This window comes from Xylaria bambusicola (genome assembly GCF_022495145.1).
Source record: "Xylaria bambusicola strain CBS 139988 unplaced genomic scaffold F5B22scaffold_18, whole genome shotgun sequence".
Taxonomy (NCBI): domain Eukaryota; kingdom Fungi; phylum Ascomycota; class Sordariomycetes; order Xylariales; family Xylariaceae; genus Xylaria; species Xylaria bambusicola.
In genome coordinates this window covers 30,948-51,935 of record NW_025953571.1, presented here as the reverse complement: position 1 = coordinate 51,935, position 20,988 = coordinate 30,948, and the positions used below count along the sequence as shown (strand labels likewise).

At 49.0% G+C, this 20,988-nt stretch overlaps 10 protein-coding genes across 10 annotated transcripts; 3 read left to right on the top strand and 7 right to left on the bottom strand.

Annotated features, from left to right (window-relative positions):
* Nucleotides 1-1,149: 1,149 nt before the first annotated feature.
* On the bottom strand, nucleotides 1,150-1,529 carry F5B22DRAFT_646074 (uncharacterized protein; the record flags this gene model as incomplete). Its single annotated transcript, XM_047978682.1, has 2 exons — nucleotides 1,150-1,230; nucleotides 1,284-1,529. 2 exons carry the CDS (start codon nucleotides 1,527-1,529, stop codon nucleotides 1,150-1,152), a joined length of 327 nt encoding a protein of 108 aa, XP_047831189.1.
* Nucleotides 1,258-3,231, bottom strand: F5B22DRAFT_604673 (GroES-like protein). Its single transcript, XM_047974807.1, has one exon. It carries the CDS (start codon nucleotides 2,844-2,846, stop codon nucleotides 1,734-1,736), a length of 1,113 nt encoding a protein of 370 aa, XP_047831188.1. The 5' UTR covers nucleotides 2,847-3,231; the 3' UTR covers nucleotides 1,258-1,733.
* Nucleotides 3,232-3,334: 103 nt separating this feature from the next.
* On the bottom strand, nucleotides 3,335-5,864 carry F5B22DRAFT_604669 (fungal-specific transcription factor domain-containing protein). The gene is made up of 3 exons (XM_047974806.1): nucleotides 5,265-5,864; nucleotides 4,591-5,194; nucleotides 3,335-4,522 (listed from the first exon to the last, which is right to left on the bottom strand). Exons 2-3 carry the CDS (start codon nucleotides 5,187-5,189, stop codon nucleotides 3,466-3,468), a joined length of 1,656 nt encoding a protein of 551 aa, XP_047831187.1. The 5' UTR covers nucleotides 5,190-5,194; nucleotides 5,265-5,864; the 3' UTR covers nucleotides 3,335-3,465.
* Nucleotides 5,865-6,047: 183 nt separating this feature from the next.
* F5B22DRAFT_125639 (FAD binding domain protein) lies at nucleotides 6,048-8,441 on the top strand. Its single transcript, XM_047968918.1, has 6 exons — nucleotides 6,048-7,357; nucleotides 7,415-7,470; nucleotides 7,539-7,587; nucleotides 7,651-7,840; nucleotides 7,912-8,015; nucleotides 8,077-8,441. The coding sequence occupies exons 1-6, from the start codon at nucleotides 6,534-6,536 to the stop codon at nucleotides 8,162-8,164; spliced, it is 1,311 nt and encodes a 436-aa protein (XP_047831186.1). The 5' UTR covers nucleotides 6,048-6,533; the 3' UTR covers nucleotides 8,165-8,441.
* Nucleotides 8,217-10,973, bottom strand: F5B22DRAFT_126148 (cation transport protein-domain-containing protein). Its single transcript, XM_047968921.1, has 4 exons — nucleotides 9,845-10,973; nucleotides 9,319-9,702; nucleotides 8,817-9,260; nucleotides 8,217-8,702 (listed from the first exon to the last, which is right to left on the bottom strand). The coding sequence occupies exons 1-4, from the start codon at nucleotides 10,806-10,808 to the stop codon at nucleotides 8,425-8,427; spliced, it is 2,070 nt and encodes a 689-aa protein (XP_047831185.1). The 5' UTR covers nucleotides 10,809-10,973; the 3' UTR covers nucleotides 8,217-8,424.
* A 1,186-nt stretch (nucleotides 10,974-12,159) lies between these two features.
* Nucleotides 12,160-13,954, bottom strand: F5B22DRAFT_125552 (uncharacterized protein). The gene is made up of 6 exons (XM_047968917.1): nucleotides 13,815-13,954; nucleotides 13,268-13,562; nucleotides 13,156-13,197; nucleotides 13,030-13,073; nucleotides 12,876-12,905; nucleotides 12,160-12,822 (listed from the first exon to the last, which is right to left on the bottom strand). The coding sequence occupies exons 2-6, from the start codon at nucleotides 13,504-13,506 to the stop codon at nucleotides 12,608-12,610; spliced, it is 570 nt and encodes a 189-aa protein (XP_047831184.1). The 5' UTR covers nucleotides 13,507-13,562; nucleotides 13,815-13,954; the 3' UTR covers nucleotides 12,160-12,607.
* Nucleotides 13,955-15,346: 1,392 nt separating this feature from the next.
* Nucleotides 15,347-16,428, top strand: F5B22DRAFT_125716 (uncharacterized protein). The gene is made up of 4 exons (XM_047968920.1): nucleotides 15,347-15,400; nucleotides 15,508-15,727; nucleotides 15,800-15,908; nucleotides 15,982-16,428. The coding sequence occupies exons 2-4, from the start codon at nucleotides 15,643-15,645 to the stop codon at nucleotides 16,013-16,015; spliced, it is 228 nt and encodes a 75-aa protein (XP_047831183.1). The 5' UTR covers nucleotides 15,347-15,400; nucleotides 15,508-15,642; the 3' UTR covers nucleotides 16,016-16,428.
* A 1-nt stretch (nucleotide 16,429) lies between these two features.
* Nucleotides 16,430-17,536, top strand: F5B22DRAFT_125648 (uncharacterized protein). The gene is made up of 2 exons (XM_047968919.1): nucleotides 16,430-16,822; nucleotides 16,883-17,536. The coding sequence occupies exons 1-2, from the start codon at nucleotides 16,509-16,511 to the stop codon at nucleotides 17,304-17,306; spliced, it is 738 nt and encodes a 245-aa protein (XP_047831182.1). The 5' UTR covers nucleotides 16,430-16,508; the 3' UTR covers nucleotides 17,307-17,536.
* Nucleotides 17,034-18,479, bottom strand: F5B22DRAFT_126207 (glucosamine 6-phosphate N-acetyltransferase). The gene is made up of 5 exons (XM_047968922.1): nucleotides 17,960-18,479; nucleotides 17,774-17,817; nucleotides 17,388-17,653; nucleotides 17,232-17,299; nucleotides 17,034-17,156 (listed from the first exon to the last, which is right to left on the bottom strand). The coding sequence occupies exons 1-3, from the start codon at nucleotides 18,247-18,249 to the stop codon at nucleotides 17,448-17,450; spliced, it is 540 nt and encodes a 179-aa protein (XP_047831181.1). The 5' UTR covers nucleotides 18,250-18,479; the 3' UTR covers nucleotides 17,034-17,156; nucleotides 17,232-17,299; nucleotides 17,388-17,447.
* On the bottom strand, nucleotides 18,350-20,947 carry F5B22DRAFT_604612 (uncharacterized protein). The gene is made up of 3 exons (XM_047974805.1): nucleotides 20,259-20,947; nucleotides 19,392-20,168; nucleotides 18,350-19,280 (listed from the first exon to the last, which is right to left on the bottom strand). The coding sequence occupies exons 1-3, from the start codon at nucleotides 20,767-20,769 to the stop codon at nucleotides 18,730-18,732; spliced, it is 1,839 nt and encodes a 612-aa protein (XP_047831180.1). The 5' UTR covers nucleotides 20,770-20,947; the 3' UTR covers nucleotides 18,350-18,729.
* Between the last annotated feature and the right edge of the window lie 41 nt (nucleotides 20,948-20,988).

Sequence of the window (20,988 nt, the reverse complement as noted above, 5' to 3'; positions counted from 1 at the left end):
GAATGCATACAAACAACCCCCGCTTAACATGGTCGGTAATGCACGTGTGCCTGTCACCTGCATCTCGGCAGTAGCTCCGAAGACGACGCTCTCTTGATGTTGAGACGGAGCTTTGTTGATTGGGCGCTAGACGCTGTATTCCAGGCTCCGGAAGAAAATTCTTTTCGTTGGGTGTTGATTGACTCAAGGTTTCCTCAGTACTTGTTCAACCTATCGTCAGTGTCTATAACACACCACTCTAGAACATTGCGCGGACCATTTCAACCAAGCATCGCTCCCATTGTTTCATACTCCCAGTAGCCCGCGAGAGTGGCTGGTGAAGCTCGCTATCACAACAACACGACGGCTGTTGCTGCAATCAGCGTGAAACCGGATTAGGGAAGTCCTTCTGCCCGATGGTGTTTTGCTATTCGTTCACTTTTACCCGTTGAATTAGCCTAGCTGTGGATCTCTTGACAAACGCTGGTACACCAGACCCATCAACCATCTAGATTAGGTAGCGACTCCATATACCAAATTTCGAACTGTAATACCCAGGCTGGGTATATCTAAAGCTGTTGTAGCAAGCTCTATAAGACTTGGGCAACAATCATGTCTCGTGCAATTGTGGTACACGGCACATGTCCAGCCACCCATTACCTGTAGTGGGTGATTTTCGTTATCTATGATAATCACCTCTTTCTCAGCCCCGGATTCGAATTGTGTTTCCTCTAGAGCCATTACCGCGATCTTTTAATGGTAGAATCCAGCGAGTAGGTAATGTCAAGAGTTGTACTTCGTAATCTCGTGCGGCCAGAGCAGAATTAGCCCCTGAGAGAGGACTGTGACGTTTGTCTTGTACCGTTTTATCCCTTGCACGAGACCTGTTGGGCGGCTATACTTATTGAACAAACAATTCTCCCTTCTGTCGCACAACTACAGAGTGTTGATATTATCAATAGGGCTCGTGGGAGTGGGTGATATTACAAAGAGAAGCACATTCTTTCATTGCACCATTTTCCGAGCTCACTCGTCGCATCCTAGATGACCTGGGTAATCGGCGCAACAGCATAAGCTGACGAGATAGTACTATAAGTCTCTACTTAAGAAGTCGGCTCAGTTACTATTACTATTCCTTAGGTACATAAAGTCGAAAAGTGTAAGGTATCCCTAGGTCTTTTGTTGAATCTCGTGCATCTTGTCTAGCGCATCTTGCTTATGGCCAGCCATATCCAAACCAAACAGGAAATTCTACTGAGGCGCAAGCAAGCCGCGTAACTTATCCGCCTGCAAACCAGACTGACCGCATAGGGTGTGTTGATAGGTACGCCCTCGGCCTTGTCGAGCAAAGCCACTGCTGGAGGAGCAGATATGATCTCGTTGAGAGCCATCTGAGCATTGATTCCAAGTCCAACTGCGGCACCACGTTCAGAGAACTCGGGCGCAGATTCAAAAATTCGAACATCCATATTGGATAACTGTACCAGCGCAGTCGCCAGCGTCGCTCCAGCCAGCCCACCGCCGACGATGGCGACTCGGAAGTGATGCATAGCTATGTGTTTGCTCGTTGTCCTGCGACTTGCACAGTTGGGACCCAAGAACCTCCATTTCAACCGTATCCATGTTGCGAGACATGTATGGCAAAGCCTGAAAGAAGTGGAGGAAGATAATGGTTGATCGAATTCCTCTTGCATGAGATTATATGTACCATGAACTAGCAAAATATCTGGTGTGACCACACGATGAAGACAGAGTTATGGTGTGAGCGTCACGATCCTGCCAACACCGGTATACTCGGCCGCCATGTCAAAAGCTGCCTTCCAATCTTCCAGCGGGAAAGGCTTGGTCTCTACAAGATCTGTACCTCTAGCGAAAAGCCCCGCCTCCAGCATCTTAATGAACAGGATCACATCCTCACGCTCGTACATCAATTTACCCTTCAACTGAAGGTCCTTGGATAAGAACGACCAGCCCACAATAGGTTGTCCCACCGATCCCAATACACTGATCCGTCCGCCACGCCGTAGTGCGGCTATTGCGCTAGGGAGGTGCGTTGCCTGTGCCGCCGCCGGTGGCGATAGATCCAGGACAGCGTCTATAGTACCGAAGGCTTTGAGCGATTCTGTGTCGGCCGCTTGATCGCCAGTGACCTTGACCGTCTCGATATTGGCCCATGGTGTTCCCTTCGTCACGAAAGCCTTGAGACGTGCGAGTTCCATCTCATTCCGACCCATGGCGATGACTCTGGCACCGATTGCTAGTGCCACCTGGACACCAGCTCCGCTGAACCCCCCTGTTGACGGGCATATCACGATAGTCTCGCCCGGTTTGAGGTCAATAGTTCTCAGACCCCCAAAGGGCACAAGCAAATGTGAAAGGTAGATCAGCTCGCGAGCCGAGTATCCTAACTCTCCAAACAGCCTGGCTTCATTTAAGGGGAAGCAGTTTTCCAACGGCACTTTAGCGAGCTGTGAGAATGTTCCGTCGTGCCAAATCTCCTTGCTGAGCTTTTGGCTGCCCGGACTGTAGCCCTCATGGATGCCCCATAGATAGATTGCCTCCGAGTCATCGCGCGCACGCACGACGCAATCAACCCATACTAGCTGGCCTGGCATCAAGATAGTCGCGTCGGGGCCGGTTGCTACGATGCGCCCGACAGCACTGCATCCGCCCACAATAGGCGTAGTCAGGGGGTACTGGCGCTTCCCATTGTATATGTCGTTTTGGTAGGAGAGCACTGAGGTCTCGAGGACACGAACGATTACGCTGCCTGGGTCGGTCTTGGGCATCGGACGCTGCTCAATTCGCATCTCAGGGCCAATGCTAGTAAGCACAAGGGCTTGATAATGAGTGGGAATATCTGACATAATGACAAGATATCTGGTAGAGCCAACCGGTCAAACGAAGAGGTTAAATGTTGCGGAAACGCTCTATGTGACTATGATGGTGTGTCGTGGAATGTTGACTCTCTTCACCGAACACGCGCACCTTTATATACCTAGAGGATGGGAAAATTTTGAGCCTATGTACAGGGAGATTAGACGTATTTAGTCTAAGTGACTTAGAAACTGGAACTACTTCTTCGGGGCCGCGGATATAACGGGATTCGAGATTCACGGGGCCGGGCTTTTTACACGGATACTGTCGGCGAATGCCCGAGATGGATGTATTAGGATCATAGATTACCGGATACCTTAAACAGCGGTGTACTAAATTGTGTCGTAAATGCGTATCTAATGGCACATTTAGTTACCTGCATCGTGGGTAGACTTACGTCGATCATAAGCTCTTTATTCTTAGAAAATGCGTAACGGTTATTGTCTCAATTAATTAACTATTCAACTATTCAACTCTCATAACATCATAAGAGTAGCTTCAGACAAGATTAAATGTCTAGGTTGAGTAGCAAATCATGCGTTCTGTCGCGAAAGGGTTTCTTGATAAGCTATTTGTACTCTAGACGTCGTATACGAATCGCGAGAGGTGTTACAAAAGCAATGTATTTGAGTCAAATGCCCCGCCGCCTATATCTAGACTATTCATCTGTAAAATATCATTGAAAGAGAAGCATTCCCGCGATAAGTCGGACTCCTCGTTACTGCACGCTGGATGAAGGCCTTGGCTTATCCATGCATTGTATTCAGATGAGATGGTAGTTGAGGTAGACCTGACATGTTCCTGAATCAGGGAATGGCACAGCTCTAGGCTCTCTTTTGTACTTTTCGCCATGCGCTGCTGCTGGAATTGCCCTTCTTCCTCCCCCACATATTCGGCTTGATCCAAGACGATACTTAGCTTCATGTGAAGTCTAAAATTTGGATCGCCGAGCTTTATTCGTTGTACCCATTGCTGGCGTGCCTCTCTTACTGCATCAACGAGCATCTGTCTATAGGTACCAGATCCCTGCTCTTCTATTTCAATGAGAAGCTCAGAAGCCAGTGCTAGGGATGCATGGATGAGACAACTCTTAAATAGGCCTCCACCGCGCAACATGAGGTACGAGAAAGTATTATTTACTATTGGAGGCTTCAGAAGAGACATGGCCGAGTCGAAGCTCATCTTGCGCGAGTGATAGTATAAAGCATTTTCGCGTATTCGGCCAGCGAGCGGTCGGTGTAGGACCAGGAGGAAACGCCTGAGTAGCAGAGAAGCCATATTCCGCTTACAACTCGCGGTTTCGGTATCAGGGTCGGTAGAAACCTGTGCATCGATTTCACGGCAAGCTGTGTTGAGACTTGCGCTCAGTGCCAGAATGCGCTCATCCTCAAGGTTTATACCTAGGCCGTTCATTCGACGAAGCATTTCCAATCTTGGAGGTAGGTTCTGCAACAGGAAGCGCTGCAGACTCGTATCAGTCTGCACTGTCTCGTTGTGTTGTCTAAAATTGATGCTATCTTCACCCATGTCCTCGTCATTTACATTTGTGGGCGGTCGGGTATCAAAGTCATCAAGAGAGATACCTGGTGGTGTCCCAGAATCTAAAGATGCCTGAGCATTTAGTTCTAATACGGTCGCCCAGAGTCTCCTCCGTATTTCTGCCTCGCTAAAAGAGTAATAATGGATATCAGAAAGGTTGGCTTTTCAGGGGGATTAGGAGAATGTGGTTCTTACAAACTCGAAATGCCGGGAAAATGTTTTGGATCGCGGTGTAAACCCATTTGCATGGCAGTACGCAGAAGCATGCCCATCGCGACCCAGGACAAATCACCGCCCACTGAAAGCACCTGACGAGCCAGAATCAGAAGACATTGAACCTGAATGCTGCTGATACTTAAACGGTCTTTTTCTATTGGCCCTGAGAGCCAAGTGTGAGCAGCGTACAACCACTGACACGCTGCTCTGCGGACCTCCTTTGCGCTGGCCATTTCCGGACAAAGACCGGATCCAATGGCTATGACAAGTTGGATTTTGAGCATCGTCACATCGGCGACGTCTGTAGGGTCCAACTTGTACCTATCGTATTCATTCCTAAATGATGGGCGATGAAGGATACGGAAGACAATCTCGATGTTCGATTCATACAAGTTGATCAAGTGATCTGCCATGGCCGGCGATGAAACGATTGGCTCCGGGCACGACAAAAGCCTGCCAGGTCTCGACACTTTTACGCCCTGCGACATTTGCTTGCATTCTTGTAGAAGTGAATGGATTGCCACGTTTAACGGTGAACTTGATACTTGTCCTCCTGCATTTGTAGTCTCGCTCCTCATGAAAGCTGAAATTTTGTTGAACTTAGACAATGAGCATGCTAACATTGAGTACTGGCATAGGGCGGGCTATTTTACCTCATAAACAACATTCGTCCAATGTGTCTGGCCGAACAATCTAGATTTGTGTAGCCTCAACTGCTGACCGGATAGTCCGCCGTTGTCTTCTTGTAAAGCTAACGCAGGTCTGGCCTTAGTCCCTATAGTCAACCCATTCTGGAGACATGGTGGCTCGGCACGATGAGGTTCATCATCAAGATGGGTGGTCTCAGAGCCCCTTGGCCGGGTTGGACCTAATGAGCGTGACAAAAGGCGATTAGTAGGGCGGCCTTCTGTCACACCCGAACTAGACACGGAGGGGAAAGGAGCCGAACCCAGCGGTTGACGCAAGGTGAGCTCAGAACCAGTGTCCTCCACCTCGGGCGGCCGAAAACAGTCGCTCAGGGGTGACGCTTGCCGTGTCGGCCGTCCCTGTTGCAAATGAACCCTGGCGCTGTAGTGACAGCGAGCTTTACTTAAAACACAGTGGCTACAAGGATGGGTTCGATCACATTTGACTTTACGTCTGCGACATTCCTCACACGATCGAGGAAGGCGGCGACGAGTCCGTCGAGGGCTCTGCATAGTATCTTTAAGAACTGCTGGGCGCGCGTTAAGAGGATAATCTACACACAGGTTACGTGACGGATGCATATAGGAGAGACTACGGACGTATCGTATTGAGCGTGGTTAACGCCGCTCCACCCAATCATAAGCGTTCTCTGTCCGAGACTTCGGCTCCGGGGTTATTTCCGGCCACGGATCATAGGCTAGCTGGCGTCGACGAGGCTTTGGCAATTACCAAAGACTATCTATCAGATGATAACATCGGAGCCTTTAGTTCAATGACAGTCTGTTAGATCAACACCTCTTCAATAATCAGTTATGTACAATGAAGTTGCTTTTTACATGTATATGTCAGTATTTCTCTCCGAGCGTAACGATACACATGCATTTGTTGGTAGATTGTACCTCGGTATGTGCCATCTGTACGAAAACCTAGTTACATAAACACATGTACGCCGACGTATGACAAGGTCCAAAACCTAAAAGTTCCATGGACCACGTGAAGAAGCGCTAGACTATCATGACGTTAGATCAGCCATAGTTCAAAGCCGTAGTTTGATGTGCCGAACCACCGACGTGAACAGGGGTTTCTTGGGGTAGGCTCAAAAGAGAGGCGCCTTTTACGGACGTCCGCGGTAGCTCTCCCAACATGGCCTATTTTGATTACCCTTCACGAGATAGTGTCGGTCTCAATACTTTACATTTGGCCCTCGCCCGTCCTTCAACCTAGGAATTTCGACAATGACAGTTGCAACCACACAAGATGGTATACGGGAGGCCGCATACCAGTTGCATCTAATCGTTGTTGGTGCCGGTCTGGCGGGGTTAGCTGCTGCTATCAGCACTCGACTCGAAGGCCATCGCGTCACGGTTTTAGAGAAAGCGCCGATGCTACAAGAGGTTGGTGCTGGACTACAGGTGACCCCCAACGCGACTCGTCTCTTCCGCCACTGGGGGGTTTATGATGAGCTCGAGAGCAAAGCTGCGATCCCATCCTACCTAGCCGTCAGAAGATATGACGGGACGCAGCTGTTAGCTTACGAGGACCAGTTTCAGGAGAAAATGCTCCACCGATGGGGCGCCCCGTTTTGGGACGTTCACAGGGTTGATTTGCACACGATCCTTGTGCGTCGCGCCAGGGCCCTGGGGATTCCTGTGGAAGTTGGTTGTGAAGTGAGTGATGTTGATTTCGGCCAGGCGATCGTCACTTCGCAAGACGGGAGGACGTTCCATGGCGACGTGATACTCGGTGCAGATGGTCTCTGGTCGCGGACAAGGGACCTCATGCTAAACCGACAAATCTCCCCTAAGCCCACTGGGGATTTAGCTTACAGAATCGTATTAGACCTTAAGGATATTCAAGACCCAGAACTCAAGGAGCTCGTATCAAAACCTTCTGTCAATTTCTGGATTGGTCCGAAATCACATGTAGTCGGGTACTCGGTGAGACAAGGCCTCACATACAACCTTGTTTTATTGCGGCCAGACGATCTGCCTGTGGGTATTAGCCGAGCTGCCGCAGACGTGGAAGAGATGCGAGCGGCCTTCAAACAATGGGATCCCATGTAAGTGCGCATTGTGCCATGTGAAGCAGTATGGTGCCTTGATCTGACACATATCAGCTTGTCCAGATTGCTTGCTTGCGTAAATAAGGTGGACAAATGGCGATTAATGCATCGTGAGTATAGTAATCTTCCTAGAGCTCTGACGGTTGGCAATTGCTGACATGTACTGTGTGAATATCAGTCTCTCCCCTCGTGAATTGGGGGCACAAAGAGGGCAAATTCGTCTTGGCGTAAGTTTCTGCTCCATTGCTGCCTCTTGATCCGCATAAAAGCAGCATTGACCCTGTCTCCAGCGGTGACGCTTGTCATCCGATGCTGCCATATCTTGCACAGGGTGCAAATTCCTCCTTAGAAGACGGTGCCGTCCTTGGTCGCTTGCTGGGCCATGTAACCGGCCCGAACGAGATAGCACCAACTCTACAGCTATACGAAAAAGTCCGAAAGACTCGAGGCGAAGGCATTGCCAAAGAAGCCCTCTTCCAGGTTAGTTGTTCATTTGCACACATCTTGAATTTTTTATGAGTTTAGGTTCTTGTAGACTTACAAGAACACAGAGGGCTTCATTCCATCTCGAAGATGGTCCTTCACAACAGCAAAGGGACAAAATCTTCTTAGATTCCCTCGGAAAAGAGCCACGGGCACCTTTCCCTAGTCGCTGGTAAGCTTGTTTAGGATGCTTTTCGATATGTATTCATGGGAAGGTTAATTTTATTGAACAGGACATGTCCTAGGATACAGGCATGGCTATATGGATACGACGCTTTAGCCGAGGCCGACAATGCAAGACAAGCTCAGAGACAGTTATAGGCTGTGAAAGGTATTGAAGCCAACAATACTTGCTTGAATCTCGGTCGAGGAGCATAAGTGTTATGACCTTATATCTAACGACCTGTTATTTATAACATCCGCTATAGCGCAGCTCGGATATAACGCCTCAATAGGGCCGAGGTGACATGGAGGGATGGATTAGCTTGTGAGATAGGTACATAGTTAAATAACTTTAGTCTATAAAATGATGTATAAACTGATATGCAAACCGGAGATTTAGTGATCACCACAGAGAATTCCTAACAGTTGATGCTCGGCCGTCTAACAGACATCGACCGGCGAATTTCATGATCCTCCTCCTCCTCCCTATGCATCTCATCGCCCGGTAAGCGGACGGCCCGATCAAGAGCGACTGGGAGCCCTCTATGTCTCCCTCTTAGCATCACGGCACATAGCACAAGTTTTGATCCGGGGTAGAGGCCTCCACTGAAGCTGTAGGACTGCTTAGGGAATCCAATGCTAATGCCCACGCAGCCGTACGCGGAGACGACTTCAAACATTACATTGAACACGGAGACTTTGAAACGTATCTGTTAGTAATATTCTCCATGGGCGGCTTTATGAACGCCTGAATTTCGCGGCTGAGACCCTACCACGCGAATCATGGAAGGATGATCAAGAGATAACTTACAAGTGACAGGATCTTCGAGGAAGTGGTGCGTCTCGATAATCATGATGACTAGAACGGCAACCACAAGCCACCATAGATCATGCGAGAGCTGACCCCGAATCTGATGGCCGATGAAGTCAATCCGGCTTTGAGTCATGTTGTCGCGCTCTGCGTTATGGCGGTCTGGAACGGCTCCCACTCCATGCCACTCGGATAATGTACGTCGTAGCAGCCTTCCGAGGACTTGGCCTTGTCGGCCGCCTGATAATGTTTCGCTCGCGGAATCGTCCTCGTAGTCATACCCACGGCCGTATATACCCAGCGATCGTTCCTCGTACACGTTGGAATGTCTCATGGTGATGACGACGGGATAAACTGCGATATACATCATAATAACATACAAAACTTGGAGGCCGATGTACAAGTCAGGAATCGAAACAACGTAGAATCCGCCCGATCGCACAGCTGTCACGTATGTTAATATGGTCAAATCCCTCCGTGGGTCAGCCCTGGCACCACTCACCAAGTGCCTGGAATAGACCATCGATAGCTCGTGGCCCCGTCTGGACTTGACTGAGACTTGAGTTCCCAAAGTTGAGAATCTCGAACGCGACCCAGTCAGTGCCGTTGAGAACGAATAACATAAAGACGAGCCACCATGTTTGCCGCTGAGGGAAGAGATTAGTATACACTCGCCGGGGGTATTTGAGAATGTATTCTAGCGTTGCTTTCCATTCCACAAAGTCATGTGAATAGGACACGAGGTTCAAGATCTTGAGACTGGCCCAGATACATAGCCTCAGGAATATTGGATAGGCTGTGTTTCCAGCTAGAATCATCGTCCCCATGACAATCAACACAAAATAGCTGGCGCCGTAAGGAATCATATTTGCATCCAACACGCTCACTGAGGAATTAAATAGTTAGCTGTTCTCCTGTGTAGCCCATTGAAGTTTTGTGGATGTGTGAGGAACAATAATGAAGTAGTCAGTCTTGCTTAAGAGTTTCTTTTGTATTTCAGAACTTGTGAATCAGAAAATCAAACATACTGCCGCTGTTATTGAAGGCAGACACGCCGTTGAAAATCCCGTTCCACCAGGGCGATATAGCGTTGTCCAAGGCAGGCTGAGGTTGATTATTTGCAATCCAAGCTCCAAGAGCTAGGCTGCCAAGAAATTGCCAGGAGACAAAGTAGACAGGAACCACGATTGATAGTAGTCTGAGAGCCCGGTATTCTGTGCCGCCGAGTTTTTCTCTCTCTTCGTTCGTGAGTCCATGAAATTGAGCGTTCCGCCCAATCTTAGGGGCCCCGTGGTATTGACCTTCATCAGCTGTTGTCGTAGCGGTCAGAGTAGGAGCGCGAGAATTGATGTTCGAAGGGTGTCTTTGCACGACGCCCTGCTCGTGGTGAAGCGATGTAGTTGTGGCTGTGCGGGGTGGCACGTCGGCAAAGGTGACATGTTCAGAAGTCGTGGAGGGAGCACGGCCGCTGCGATCACCCCCTTCGGCATCGTCATCTACTTGTAGTCGGTGTTCCGCTGCACCTAGCTCTATGTTACGATGCGACGCAGAGTCTATAGCATACGGGATGCCAGGTTCAGAACCACCCTGATATATGGACGACGGAGGAACAATGGTCGATAATAATCTCCCGTTGGTAGGGCTAGAGATGGGGCCTAGAGCGGTACCTGCATGGTTACGGGGCTGGGCGGAGGCGGATACAGAAGTCGAGACTGACGGGAATGTTGTAGATGCATTCCTACTTCGTCCTAGAGACCTGAACCGCTGAGCAATAGGTAGTAATGTTAAGCTTGTGTTGCGGCGCTCATGACTACGTTGACGTTCCCTTTTCACAATCTCTGCAAAACGGTGTTCGAAGGCATGCTTGCGTATGAGTACAGTCCAAATACTGACCCAGATAGAGCTGCCAATAATGATTAAGAACCAGAGTAAAACCTGTTGCCATGTTGTCATCTGGCTTAGGTTGACGGTATTTAGGCCGGCCTCTGTCATGGCAGAAACAGCAAGAAAGAGGCTGTCTACATAGGAAATGCTAAACCGGGGGTTGGATGAACCCCAAAACACAAGCGAGGCCAGCAACGTAACGGCGATGAAGTAAGCATCTACTAGCCATGAGTTTTTTATCCATTTAGCCTGGTCAATTGAGTGATCTCCGAGCCTCTCTATCCCCTCACACAGAGGGCGGTCAAGGAGAAAGCGAGAGCGGTCTATCTACGTCAATAAATACGTACTGGAACCAGCCAAACATTAGTCTGCGTAAAACGTGTGAAGTAGAATGAGCATATCGGCGTTTGTTGTGTGCGACTTGGATATATAGACTGACCAGTGTATCGTGATAAAGTTTAGGGGAGGTAAAAGGGTACGAAGAGTGCGCATTCTTGACGAGGAATGAGGTAGGCCTTAGCTCGGAGAGCATTTAAATCAATTGACCGTGATCTTGGATACTCAAGAGCATGATCTGCCTATGCGGTACGGGTGTGAGAGACTTAATTGACCAGCAGGTGTCCGGGGTAAGAAGCTCTCTTAGCACCCTGGAGGGAAAAAAAAATTAGAAGCACTGTAGAACGAAACCAGATCGATATAGGTGTAAATTTAGTGACAGAGATAGAAAGAGAGAGAGGGAAGCAGAGCGTATGTGCTGTTAAATCTCACTGTCTTGAACACAACAATGAAGGCCCGTTGTAGTTACCATTGTTCTGCGTAACAAGCATTAAGCATGGGTACTGCGTAGGTAGTATCACCATAGCAAAAAAAAGACTCGGCCAAGAATAAGAAGCACCGACAAGGGTTCTCATTGTTTAACGTCCTTCTGCTAGTGCACGCTTGGTCTAGTATAAGCGTATACAAAGTAGAAGTGCCGTCATCCCTGTTACCTTCTTGTGGGGCGCCAGGCATCGTAGCGAATTGAATTGTTCCCGTGAGATATTTTAACTGTAAAATTGTTATTGTTCACGGCAAAGAGCGCCGTGCCGTGCTTCCCAAGGCCGTTTTGCGGAGGGCCACAGCATTTCAGAAAGACCAATGGCGTTTCCACGTGGGTTGTCATGATAGGCCTATGTCGGTGGAGGGAGATAGTGAGAAGCTACTTCAAGTTGTAACCATCACGACTGCCTATCTAGGTAGCTATGCCGCATTAATAGAGCTTCAGTTCCAAGACGATCAGAGCCTGGAACCGCATATCAAAGCCCAAAGACTTTTACTACCTAGTGTCACGGCAACGATGCTGGTACGGGGCGGTGGATCCCGGAACATTCCGCATGCCTTGGTATGGATATAGATGTACTTATGTGTCGATTATGGTTTACCCCTTAGCGCCTTAGCCGACAATACTGACCAGGATGGATTGTTTGCATTCTTCCTAAATAGGTTATCGACCTACTGGAGGTGTAGCCTGGATATGTCGCCAAAGGGCTTCAGCTTGGTATAGACTGGTTTCATTTTCATCGGCTCCTGGAATAGCTGGTTATTTCCCAAGTGCTGTAGGGAGAAGCTGGTGATATAGTCATCTTCTCATCTACCGATTTACTTCTATATGGCTTCGAGCCAGTATATTTCACGCTGTGTACACTTCCGAGCGCAATAAGTGCAGTTTACAACCATAGGTCAGACGCTGAAGTCGAAACCAGAAAACTAGTCCTGTTACTACTTGGCAGGCCACAGAGAGAGGGAGCCGATGACAACGATATTGCCTGAGCAGCTTTTCTCTTTGAAGGGCCACGGTGGACTGCAGCGCAATAGTTTCAACAGACACGCGCTGATGGAACCTGCGATATGGGTTCGCCATCCTCAACTTATAGCTCGTTATGTTCCTGAACGTCGTCGGTGTCGGCCAACATTGTACCAATAACCTCTGCTGCCTCCCCTATCTTCTCGGCAACTTTTCCAGCAGTGCCGGTGCCCGTTTCGGTCTCGGCCGCGGCCTCCTCGCTAGAACTAGCGGTAGCTTTTGTTACGATGGTCTCAGGCTTTGGTACCCCCTTGATTCCTATGAGTTCGGTCTCAAAAACTGACCGCCATGTTAGATTGCTGTTACAGATTCTGTCATGATGGAGTGCCTACCTAGCGTGGAACCGGCGGGAATAGGGCCCACTACAACAATTAAGGTCAACGTGTATTCGGAATGAAACGCAAAACTCTCGGAGGCCATTGTCGGCTTCAGGAATGCGTTCTTCGGGGAAATGATGAGGAGAACGACGAAGTAAAGGTTACCCACTCCCGCGGTTTCCGTATCCCATCTCGGGAGGAACAGTCAAAGTTCTGTATAAGAAAGTTAGACGTCATCTTGGAGAGCAGTAGTCGTCTATTTCCCCCATCATTCGGATGCTTGAAGATCGCGTACCTCTTCTCCCCGATGCACATATCTAAAAGACCTTCATCCCATCTGAGCCAAAGAATCAGTATCGCGAAACAAGCGGCTCGGTGTGTTGAAATGGTTTGGGGGTAGCGATTACCCCTTGATTACTCTGCCAGCGCCGAGCGGGAAGACGAAGGGCGTGCCACGGTCATAGCTGGCATCGAACTTGTTGCCATTGGAGGCCAGGGTGCCTCGATAATGAACCTCAATGGTGTCTCCTTTCTTGGTTTGGCGCTCGCATTCGACGGGGAGAGTTACGTCGATCTTGAGGTCGGAAGCCAGGGCGCCGACAGCGGCAGAGGCAAGTAGTGATAGGGAGCAGAGGAGGCGATACATGTTGCGGTGACTATGATGATGGTGAAGGTTGCAGCCAATGGTTCGTCGGGTTGTTTCTACTGGAATTGCGGGTTGTCTCAGTATCAATTGATCTGTGGAACAATTACATACATACTTACATGCTTAGCTAAGTATAGATAGGCGGTGTAACAGAAGTAGGAACACGTACGTAGTAACAATCATTAGGTGGGGTTGAGTGGGGTTGATTTTGGGGGTAAGGTTACATCATTGGAGGCGGCACAACAAAAGGGGCAGGAGGGGCAGAGAGGGGCAGCAGAGAGGGCAGCTGGCGGCGGTTGGTCTCTTACATAGTAACTGTACCTAGATATCCCGTCTTATTTTCAGCTACCGAAGGATTCGCAGGATTCCCGTTGCAGGATTTCCCTTCCCTTTGGACTGGGCACTGGATCTACGTACTTAGGTAGCGATAATAGAATCGATAAGGATAAGACCTCATTATGTAAGGCATTCAAGCAACGCCTCAGTCAGATGCCTCGGATGCCTGGCCAATCCCGCAGTTGGCAATTCCCCTACCTACCCTACCCTCTTTTCGACCAAGAGTCTACGCGTACTTCTCCTACGCCAGTAAATCATCCATTCTTCACCGAAATAAGCTGAAGAAAGTCCCATCGCGAGTCATACCAATGACAAGGTTGTGCTCTGAGCTCTGGTTCGCCCAGTATCCCCCGAGAGTGCTGCCTACAAAGCCGCAGACAGAGAGGCCTAAGGCCGTCTGGTTCTGCTTTGAGCCCCCAAACATCAGCAAAGTCCTAGATTAGTCACACGGCGGATATACCCCAGCCACAGCCACCCCAACCGACACTACGATGATCAGCGAATAAGCTGGATAGCGAGACAATGAGAGAGACATCAAGCTTACGGGCATGCCGATGTTTTTTTTCGGTCGCTGTTCACCACATTGCCTACCGTGCTGTAGAGCGTGCCACGAGTGGACTATTGACCTCGACACAGCACAGCCGACGGCGCCTTGCTCGATTCCCAGACCCACTGGTAGCGCAACGCAGTACCTACTATGTACATGTAGGTTAGGTAATACTGTAACGGCTGACTTGCCGCCTTGTAGGCAACAACCAGGTCCTCCAGTCTCGTGACATAGACCGGATATCCAAGGTGTGTGTCCTGGTGGCGAATAACACACCCTTTAATAGCACGAACCTCGGTGTCTCTACGTCTGTACCCAGGTAGCGAAGATGCCTTGTCTCTTGCCTCACCTGGTCAATGCTTCCCGTCAGGCTGTCTCGTGTCAGCTTCTGGTCAACCCGCCCCCCTCCGGACTTTCATCTGAACGCTAAAACCCGGTGCACGTAACAATTGAATCTGGCACTGCCCACCCGGGTTTGACTTGTGATATTTGCTGAATTTACTAAGCCAGTATGACTGGCCTTCTCGGCCTATGGCAAACCCCAGACAGCGAGACAAAGTGGGCTCGGTATGTGAGGATGCTGTGCTCGCCGTTACATCACCCCTGTATCCTGCTTGCGCTGAACTTGTCACCGAGAGCACTCCTCTACCGTCATCACCCTCTTTTTCTTTTCGGTATACACTGAACGAGGTTCAGCCCAGTCGGCCCCTTGATATCTCTGCCTGGCCTCTAATCCGTCATAGCCCCAGCATACCCACCGCCCATTAGGCCTCTACCTGTTGCTGCCTCGCGCAATCTCGACCTAGTCCAGTCAACCGTCGCCCTCGATGCCTCAACTGACTCACACCTCTGATTCGTGCTTGCCATTTGTCGAATTGACCAATGAATGCTTTTCAGCCCAGAGTTATGCCTGGGGCATTGTCAGTGGCTCGGTAGGCCATTGCCAGTGACACTGTAGCTCTGGCTTCTTTTCGCTGCTCAAAGTGGTAATGGTGAATGATTTTGTGAAATGTAATGTATTGACTTCTACTACTGAGACCCCTCAAGATATATAAAGATATGGGATCCCTCAGTTCTCAAGTTGTTTTCAGTTTTGAGTTTACACATCAGACCAGCAGTTCCTATTCCTCGACCTAGGCATTGACCATTTTGTAAATTCCCTTTTCGTACAGGACACCAGTACCACCACACCCGAACTTCAAGATTCCTGATCTCCCTTCCTAAGTCATTCACCTCTTCGACCACCCATCATCATGTCGTCCTCAAACAGCTCCTCCAACTATGGCTCTGATCACTCAACCATTCTGAGCCAAAGCACATTTCGCTCACAAAAGTCTCGTACGTGATTCTCGACTACTTGGCGCTACCAACTGTGCAATTCGGCGAGACGCTAATGCTCTACATTTACAGAGGACCACCGGGGCGAGCGGACTGAACGACAAACTTCTCATGGCAAGCGTGTGGTTACCTACGAGCACCATGCCAAGGGTTATGATCAATATGCGCCAACGCCCAGCTAGTGAGTAACCCACTTGAGAATAATGTTTAACTCAACTAGATATAACATTGAACTATGCTGACTTTATAATTAGTGGCCAATCAACAACATACGGTCGACAACAGTAACAGCCCGATGCCTTTTGGGGAAGGCTATCGATCCTTCCTATGCCATGTTTGCATACTATTGCTTAACACAACAACAACAACTCAACTGTTTTTGGATCTCCACTTGGGATAATTTCCTAGGAAAATGGCGTTAATCGTAGATGGAACGGGCCGGAGGCTTCCAATTGTTTTCTATCCTTCGCCGTCTGTTTTAATGTCTTTGAATCAATAGGTGAATCGGCGCAGGCGGATAATTGTGGCAAGATTTCTTACTCGCAAGAAAGATGGGAAAATGGCGTTCAAATGGTAGCAGGCGCAAGCAACATCGATATCCTTGAGCCCTGTTTTCCATATTCATCACCTAGACTATCAGGAGAGGGTTCTCCTTATTTATATACCAATCGAGTTACGAATCAACCTCAGACCCTAAAGTCGTAGTAGTCCTTTTGCTCTCGTGATCCGTTCTTTAAGCGGCGATCCACCGATCACCCGGTGCCATTGGCTTAAGGCTGAAATGATGGGTTGGGTACCTGCATCCTGCAGGAAGTGCGGCAGACAGCGACGATGCATGGATCGCCCAATCATGAAACGGTCACCAGAGGAGGGGTCGTCCATAGTGCAACCGACCGAATGGAACGGAGGCTGGTCACGCGAAGCCCCGTGGGGATTGTCTGAACTACACGATATGCATGTCGTCACAAATAAGTGCCCTGCATCGATTGCTCTGCCTGATGAGGAGGATTTGGTAAGCGAGCGGAGTATGTTCAGCTCCGCGCTTATGGTGACCATTACGTGGATCGTGCCTCGTAGATTAGGCGATCAGCATAGGTAGAAATTCTTTCTTTCTTCTCTTATGCCTGATTGATAGCTTCGACTGAAGAGTGATAGCTTGATATACGTTCATCCGTGGACCTTGCGATATCGAGAGCTAGGCAGAGTCGGAAGACCTAGCTGGCGCGATGGTAGCGCATATGATTTCTGCGATATAGCATGTACAATCATGTGGTCGTGGACTCAAGTTTCACATCAGGTTTCATTCTCTTTGACGTCGCTTTTCTTGCCATGCGCGCCTTCGGGGTTGATTGTAACATGTAATTGGTATACCAGAATGTCTTTCCCTTGGGTAGCCTCACACGCTGTTACCTCCCGAGAGGTTTGGAGTCTCTTTAGCGTTAATGATACGAATCATCCGAAGGATCGTGAGTTGATCAAAGTACTGGAGAAGTGTCTGCTATACCTGACGCGAGTTCTCTGGGAGATAACTGAATGTAAGAGTGCAATGTCGGCTCTTACTCTTTTCATTTCCTACTAGCGACATCGAGTATCAATACAAGACCATATTTAAAGATATAGCTGATTCTAGGCTCTACTCTGGTAGACTCTTCAGACTCACAATAACCACCACGGGACGACTTTAACCAGAGTCTGCCCGAGCAAAGCATCACCAGGAACTTCAGCCGCGATGATACGAGTCCTTCCCCTCCTCATAGTAATTCGACATCTCAATCCCTGAATTATGATAACCGCACTTCCCATAGAACGGTTCATTGCGCGGCCCACAGTTCAAGATACTCTTGTAGCAGCCTACAGCAACAGCTACAGCCTGGAGTGCCTGCATGATCTTCAATCCTAGTCCTTTGCCTTGATGCTCTTTTGCCACTTCATCAACTCACGATTAGCATCCACTATATCTGACAACACAGCGGAGAGAGATCGGGAGAGCATGCAATACCCTCCAACACAGACAACGAGACATAATATATCTCTGGAATCACTTACCAGCGATCTCTTCCACGTGTCCGCATTTGCCATGATTATGTATACTGCAAGAGGAATGCATGTCAGACCCGATCAAACGCAAAATAAATAAATAAATAAATAACGAGAAAAATGGCTCAAAATTATTAAAGGGACGCCGAAAAACAAAACAAAGCAATATAGATAGATAGACAGGCAATATCATACAACTTCCTCTCAACAACAAGACACCCCGTGCCCACAATCCGTCCACGATACTCCACGACCGCAAAGAAATACGTGTCCTTCGCAGCGCGCATCTCATCAAAGCGCTCGAGGAATTCAGACTCGGCGGGCTCGCCCACCCAGGTGAGCACGCGAAGACACTCGTAGAAGCCCTTGGCATAGTCATTCCTCGCGAGCGGGCGGATGGTGAAGCCATCGGGCAGACCACCACCACCACCACCGTCGTCGATCGAGAGCAGTGACGCCGAGAAGAGACTTTGGGAGTCTGCCATCTCGAGTAAGATTGATAGATATGCAGTCGTCGTCCGACACTGGTTGGTGTTTGACGAGAAGTTCTAAGTACTATGTACTATGTACCTATTTAGGTACCTATCTGGGCACCTGTTGAGCTTAAAGGGGAAATTGGAGTTAAATGCATAGTACGGGTTAATAGCATAATCAGAAGATCACGATAATGACCCCACCTAACGTCAGTTGGACACCTGCCTGGACTTTTATCCTGTCACATCCTGTGCACGTAGTATTTCATATACCAAAAATTGAACAGTCCGACCTTTGAGGTCTTCAGTCTGCCTCGCCAAAATCGGGTTTGCATAGGTCTACGAGTATGCTTTAAATAGAGCATTTACCTCGCCTGGCAGCTAACGTCATACCTCTCGTCAGATTGGGGTCACTTCAAGACCCATCGTCCATTCTCCATGTCAATGATATATATTCAAGATTGGGGTCCTAAGACAAGGTTACTTTATAGTCTAGCCGAAGCAAAGCTTTTTCTGCTTAGGATCATCAAAGCCAGCAGGCCGTCCCCTCTTCTTATCCAAGCCGCTCTTGATCTTTTTCGTCGAAGATGGCTCCATCACCAATGGCGGGCTCTCCGTGGTATCTCTTTGTACAGCGTCGCGAATTGTCTGTCTCGAAAGACACGAGTCTAGGTGGTCATTGAAACGTCGTTCGTCTGCGGGCTGAGGCCTCCCGCATATAGGACAGTCCCACCACTGTTCTGTCTCAACATCAAGGGCCACGGCAGGTATCGTTTCATGCGCACTCCCTAGTTGCGCTTCGTCATGAAGTACGTGGCTTTCATCATCTCCAGCTTGTACCTCAGATTCCAGTTGGTCGTTATCTTCATACTCAGGACTCAAGCTAGCTGCTCTCCCCGCTATCTGTTGTCCAGATTTGCGAGATGCGTCATCCGCTGCTACCTTGAACGGTTGTAGTCCAAAGAAAGCACGAGTGTCGGGCTTCTTTGTGCTAACTAGGTGCGTGCATCGTAAACCCATAAGCCGTAGTTTCATAGACGGTACTAGTATAGCAGAGTCAATAACAGCGCGGGATAATGAATCATGACAAGGCCCCATTACACATCGTCTCTATTGGGGGTAGAGTGGGCAGAGCTGTACTTAGGGCAACTCACTTTCATTTTGTAGCTTCGTGAGGATTGGTAAGGAATATTGATATAGATCGTCTGCTTGATAAATAGCTTTCGGTAGGACAACCTGGCGAGTGAAAACTTCGTAGGTATGCAACTTGACCTTGAGTACCAGTGTCCTCCCTTTACACTCAGCCCTCAGCATGTCTTTCTCCAGCTCTTCAGCTGTCGATCGAAGTTTGTCTCTCAGTTCTGTAGGGTCTGACATATCTCGAAATGTACTCTCGGTACCGACACTCTTCCGCTCATACTCTTCAGCAGGCTGTATCTGGGTCCGTCCGAGACCTAGGTGGCATGCCAAAAGAAAGTGGTATGTCTTCTCACCGAAGAGTTGACGTAAAAGGTGACGATGAGGATAAATGTCCCCACAAGTTCGAATGCCTATTTCCTGAAGTTCTCGCTCCAGTACGCGGCCAATACCATTCACTTTCCTTGTTGGTAGATCGCGCATGAAGGTCACAATCGCATTTCGATCGTTCGGCAAAGAATATTGGCCGTTGGGTTTGTTGAAATTTGAGCATATTTTGGCAAGCTTGGCATTAGCGGCGATTCCCGCAGACACAGTGATCTTTGTCTTCTCGTGGATCTCATCGCGCACTTGCTGTACAGCCTCTTCGGCTGTCATGTTATGTTCGACGCAATACTCGGTAATATTGAGGTAGGCTTCATCTATGCTAGCACTTTCGAATCTCGGGTCATAGTTGGCGAGAATGTCACGGACTTCATGAGCTTTCGCGGTATATTTCTCGAAATTAGGTCGGACTAGAATCGCCAGGTGTCTTAGCAAGCAGCCAGGATCAAGTGGTGAGGTTACGACGCGATCTCAGCGAAGTCCTTGGGAGGTTTACATACTAAGAAGTAACTCCGGGCATATCTTCTTCGCAACAAATCCGGCCATTCCACTGCGACAACCAAACTTGCGGGCATGATAATTGCAGGTAGTTAGAACACCACCACCAACGGCGAAGGGGACATCTTTCAGCTCAGGGCGATCTAGCTGCTCCACAGCAGCGTAGAAAGCGTCACAATCAAGGTGCACTATGCGCTGTGTTAGGTCGCGAGAAGCTTCAAGTTCAGTGATGAGTTGGTCGGCGGCTCGAGATTCGCGCGTGAGGTCTAGTTTTTCGAGGCGGCGCTTCTTTGTCAAGATCTGCTCGATCTTCTGTGTTAGGACTTTGTCTTTCGCCTCTTCACGGTTGAAGAACTTGGATCCTTTAGAGGCGTTGTAGATGATCTCCGAGACCTTGGACTGGTCAACGGCGTCTTGACCCGCTTTGGTCAGGGACGGCCCAAGTAGGTGGTACTTTAATGTCTGGTGCTCGCCAGGTTCTGGTTCTGTGGCGTTCTTATTCTCCTCGGCCATTTTGACAGCGCTGGACCGCCCTAGATGATGGTAAATAGTCACATGATACACCGAGACGCGCAGTCCGCATGGATTGTCTCAGACTCTACTGAGAAGATGGCCGCGATGACCGAACACGTTCAATACGAGAGGGGCATCTTCACACCGAAAGACGCGTAAAGGTCAGACACGACATCACGTGAAAGGTGGACAGGCTTAATTGAGTAATACAATGTCCTA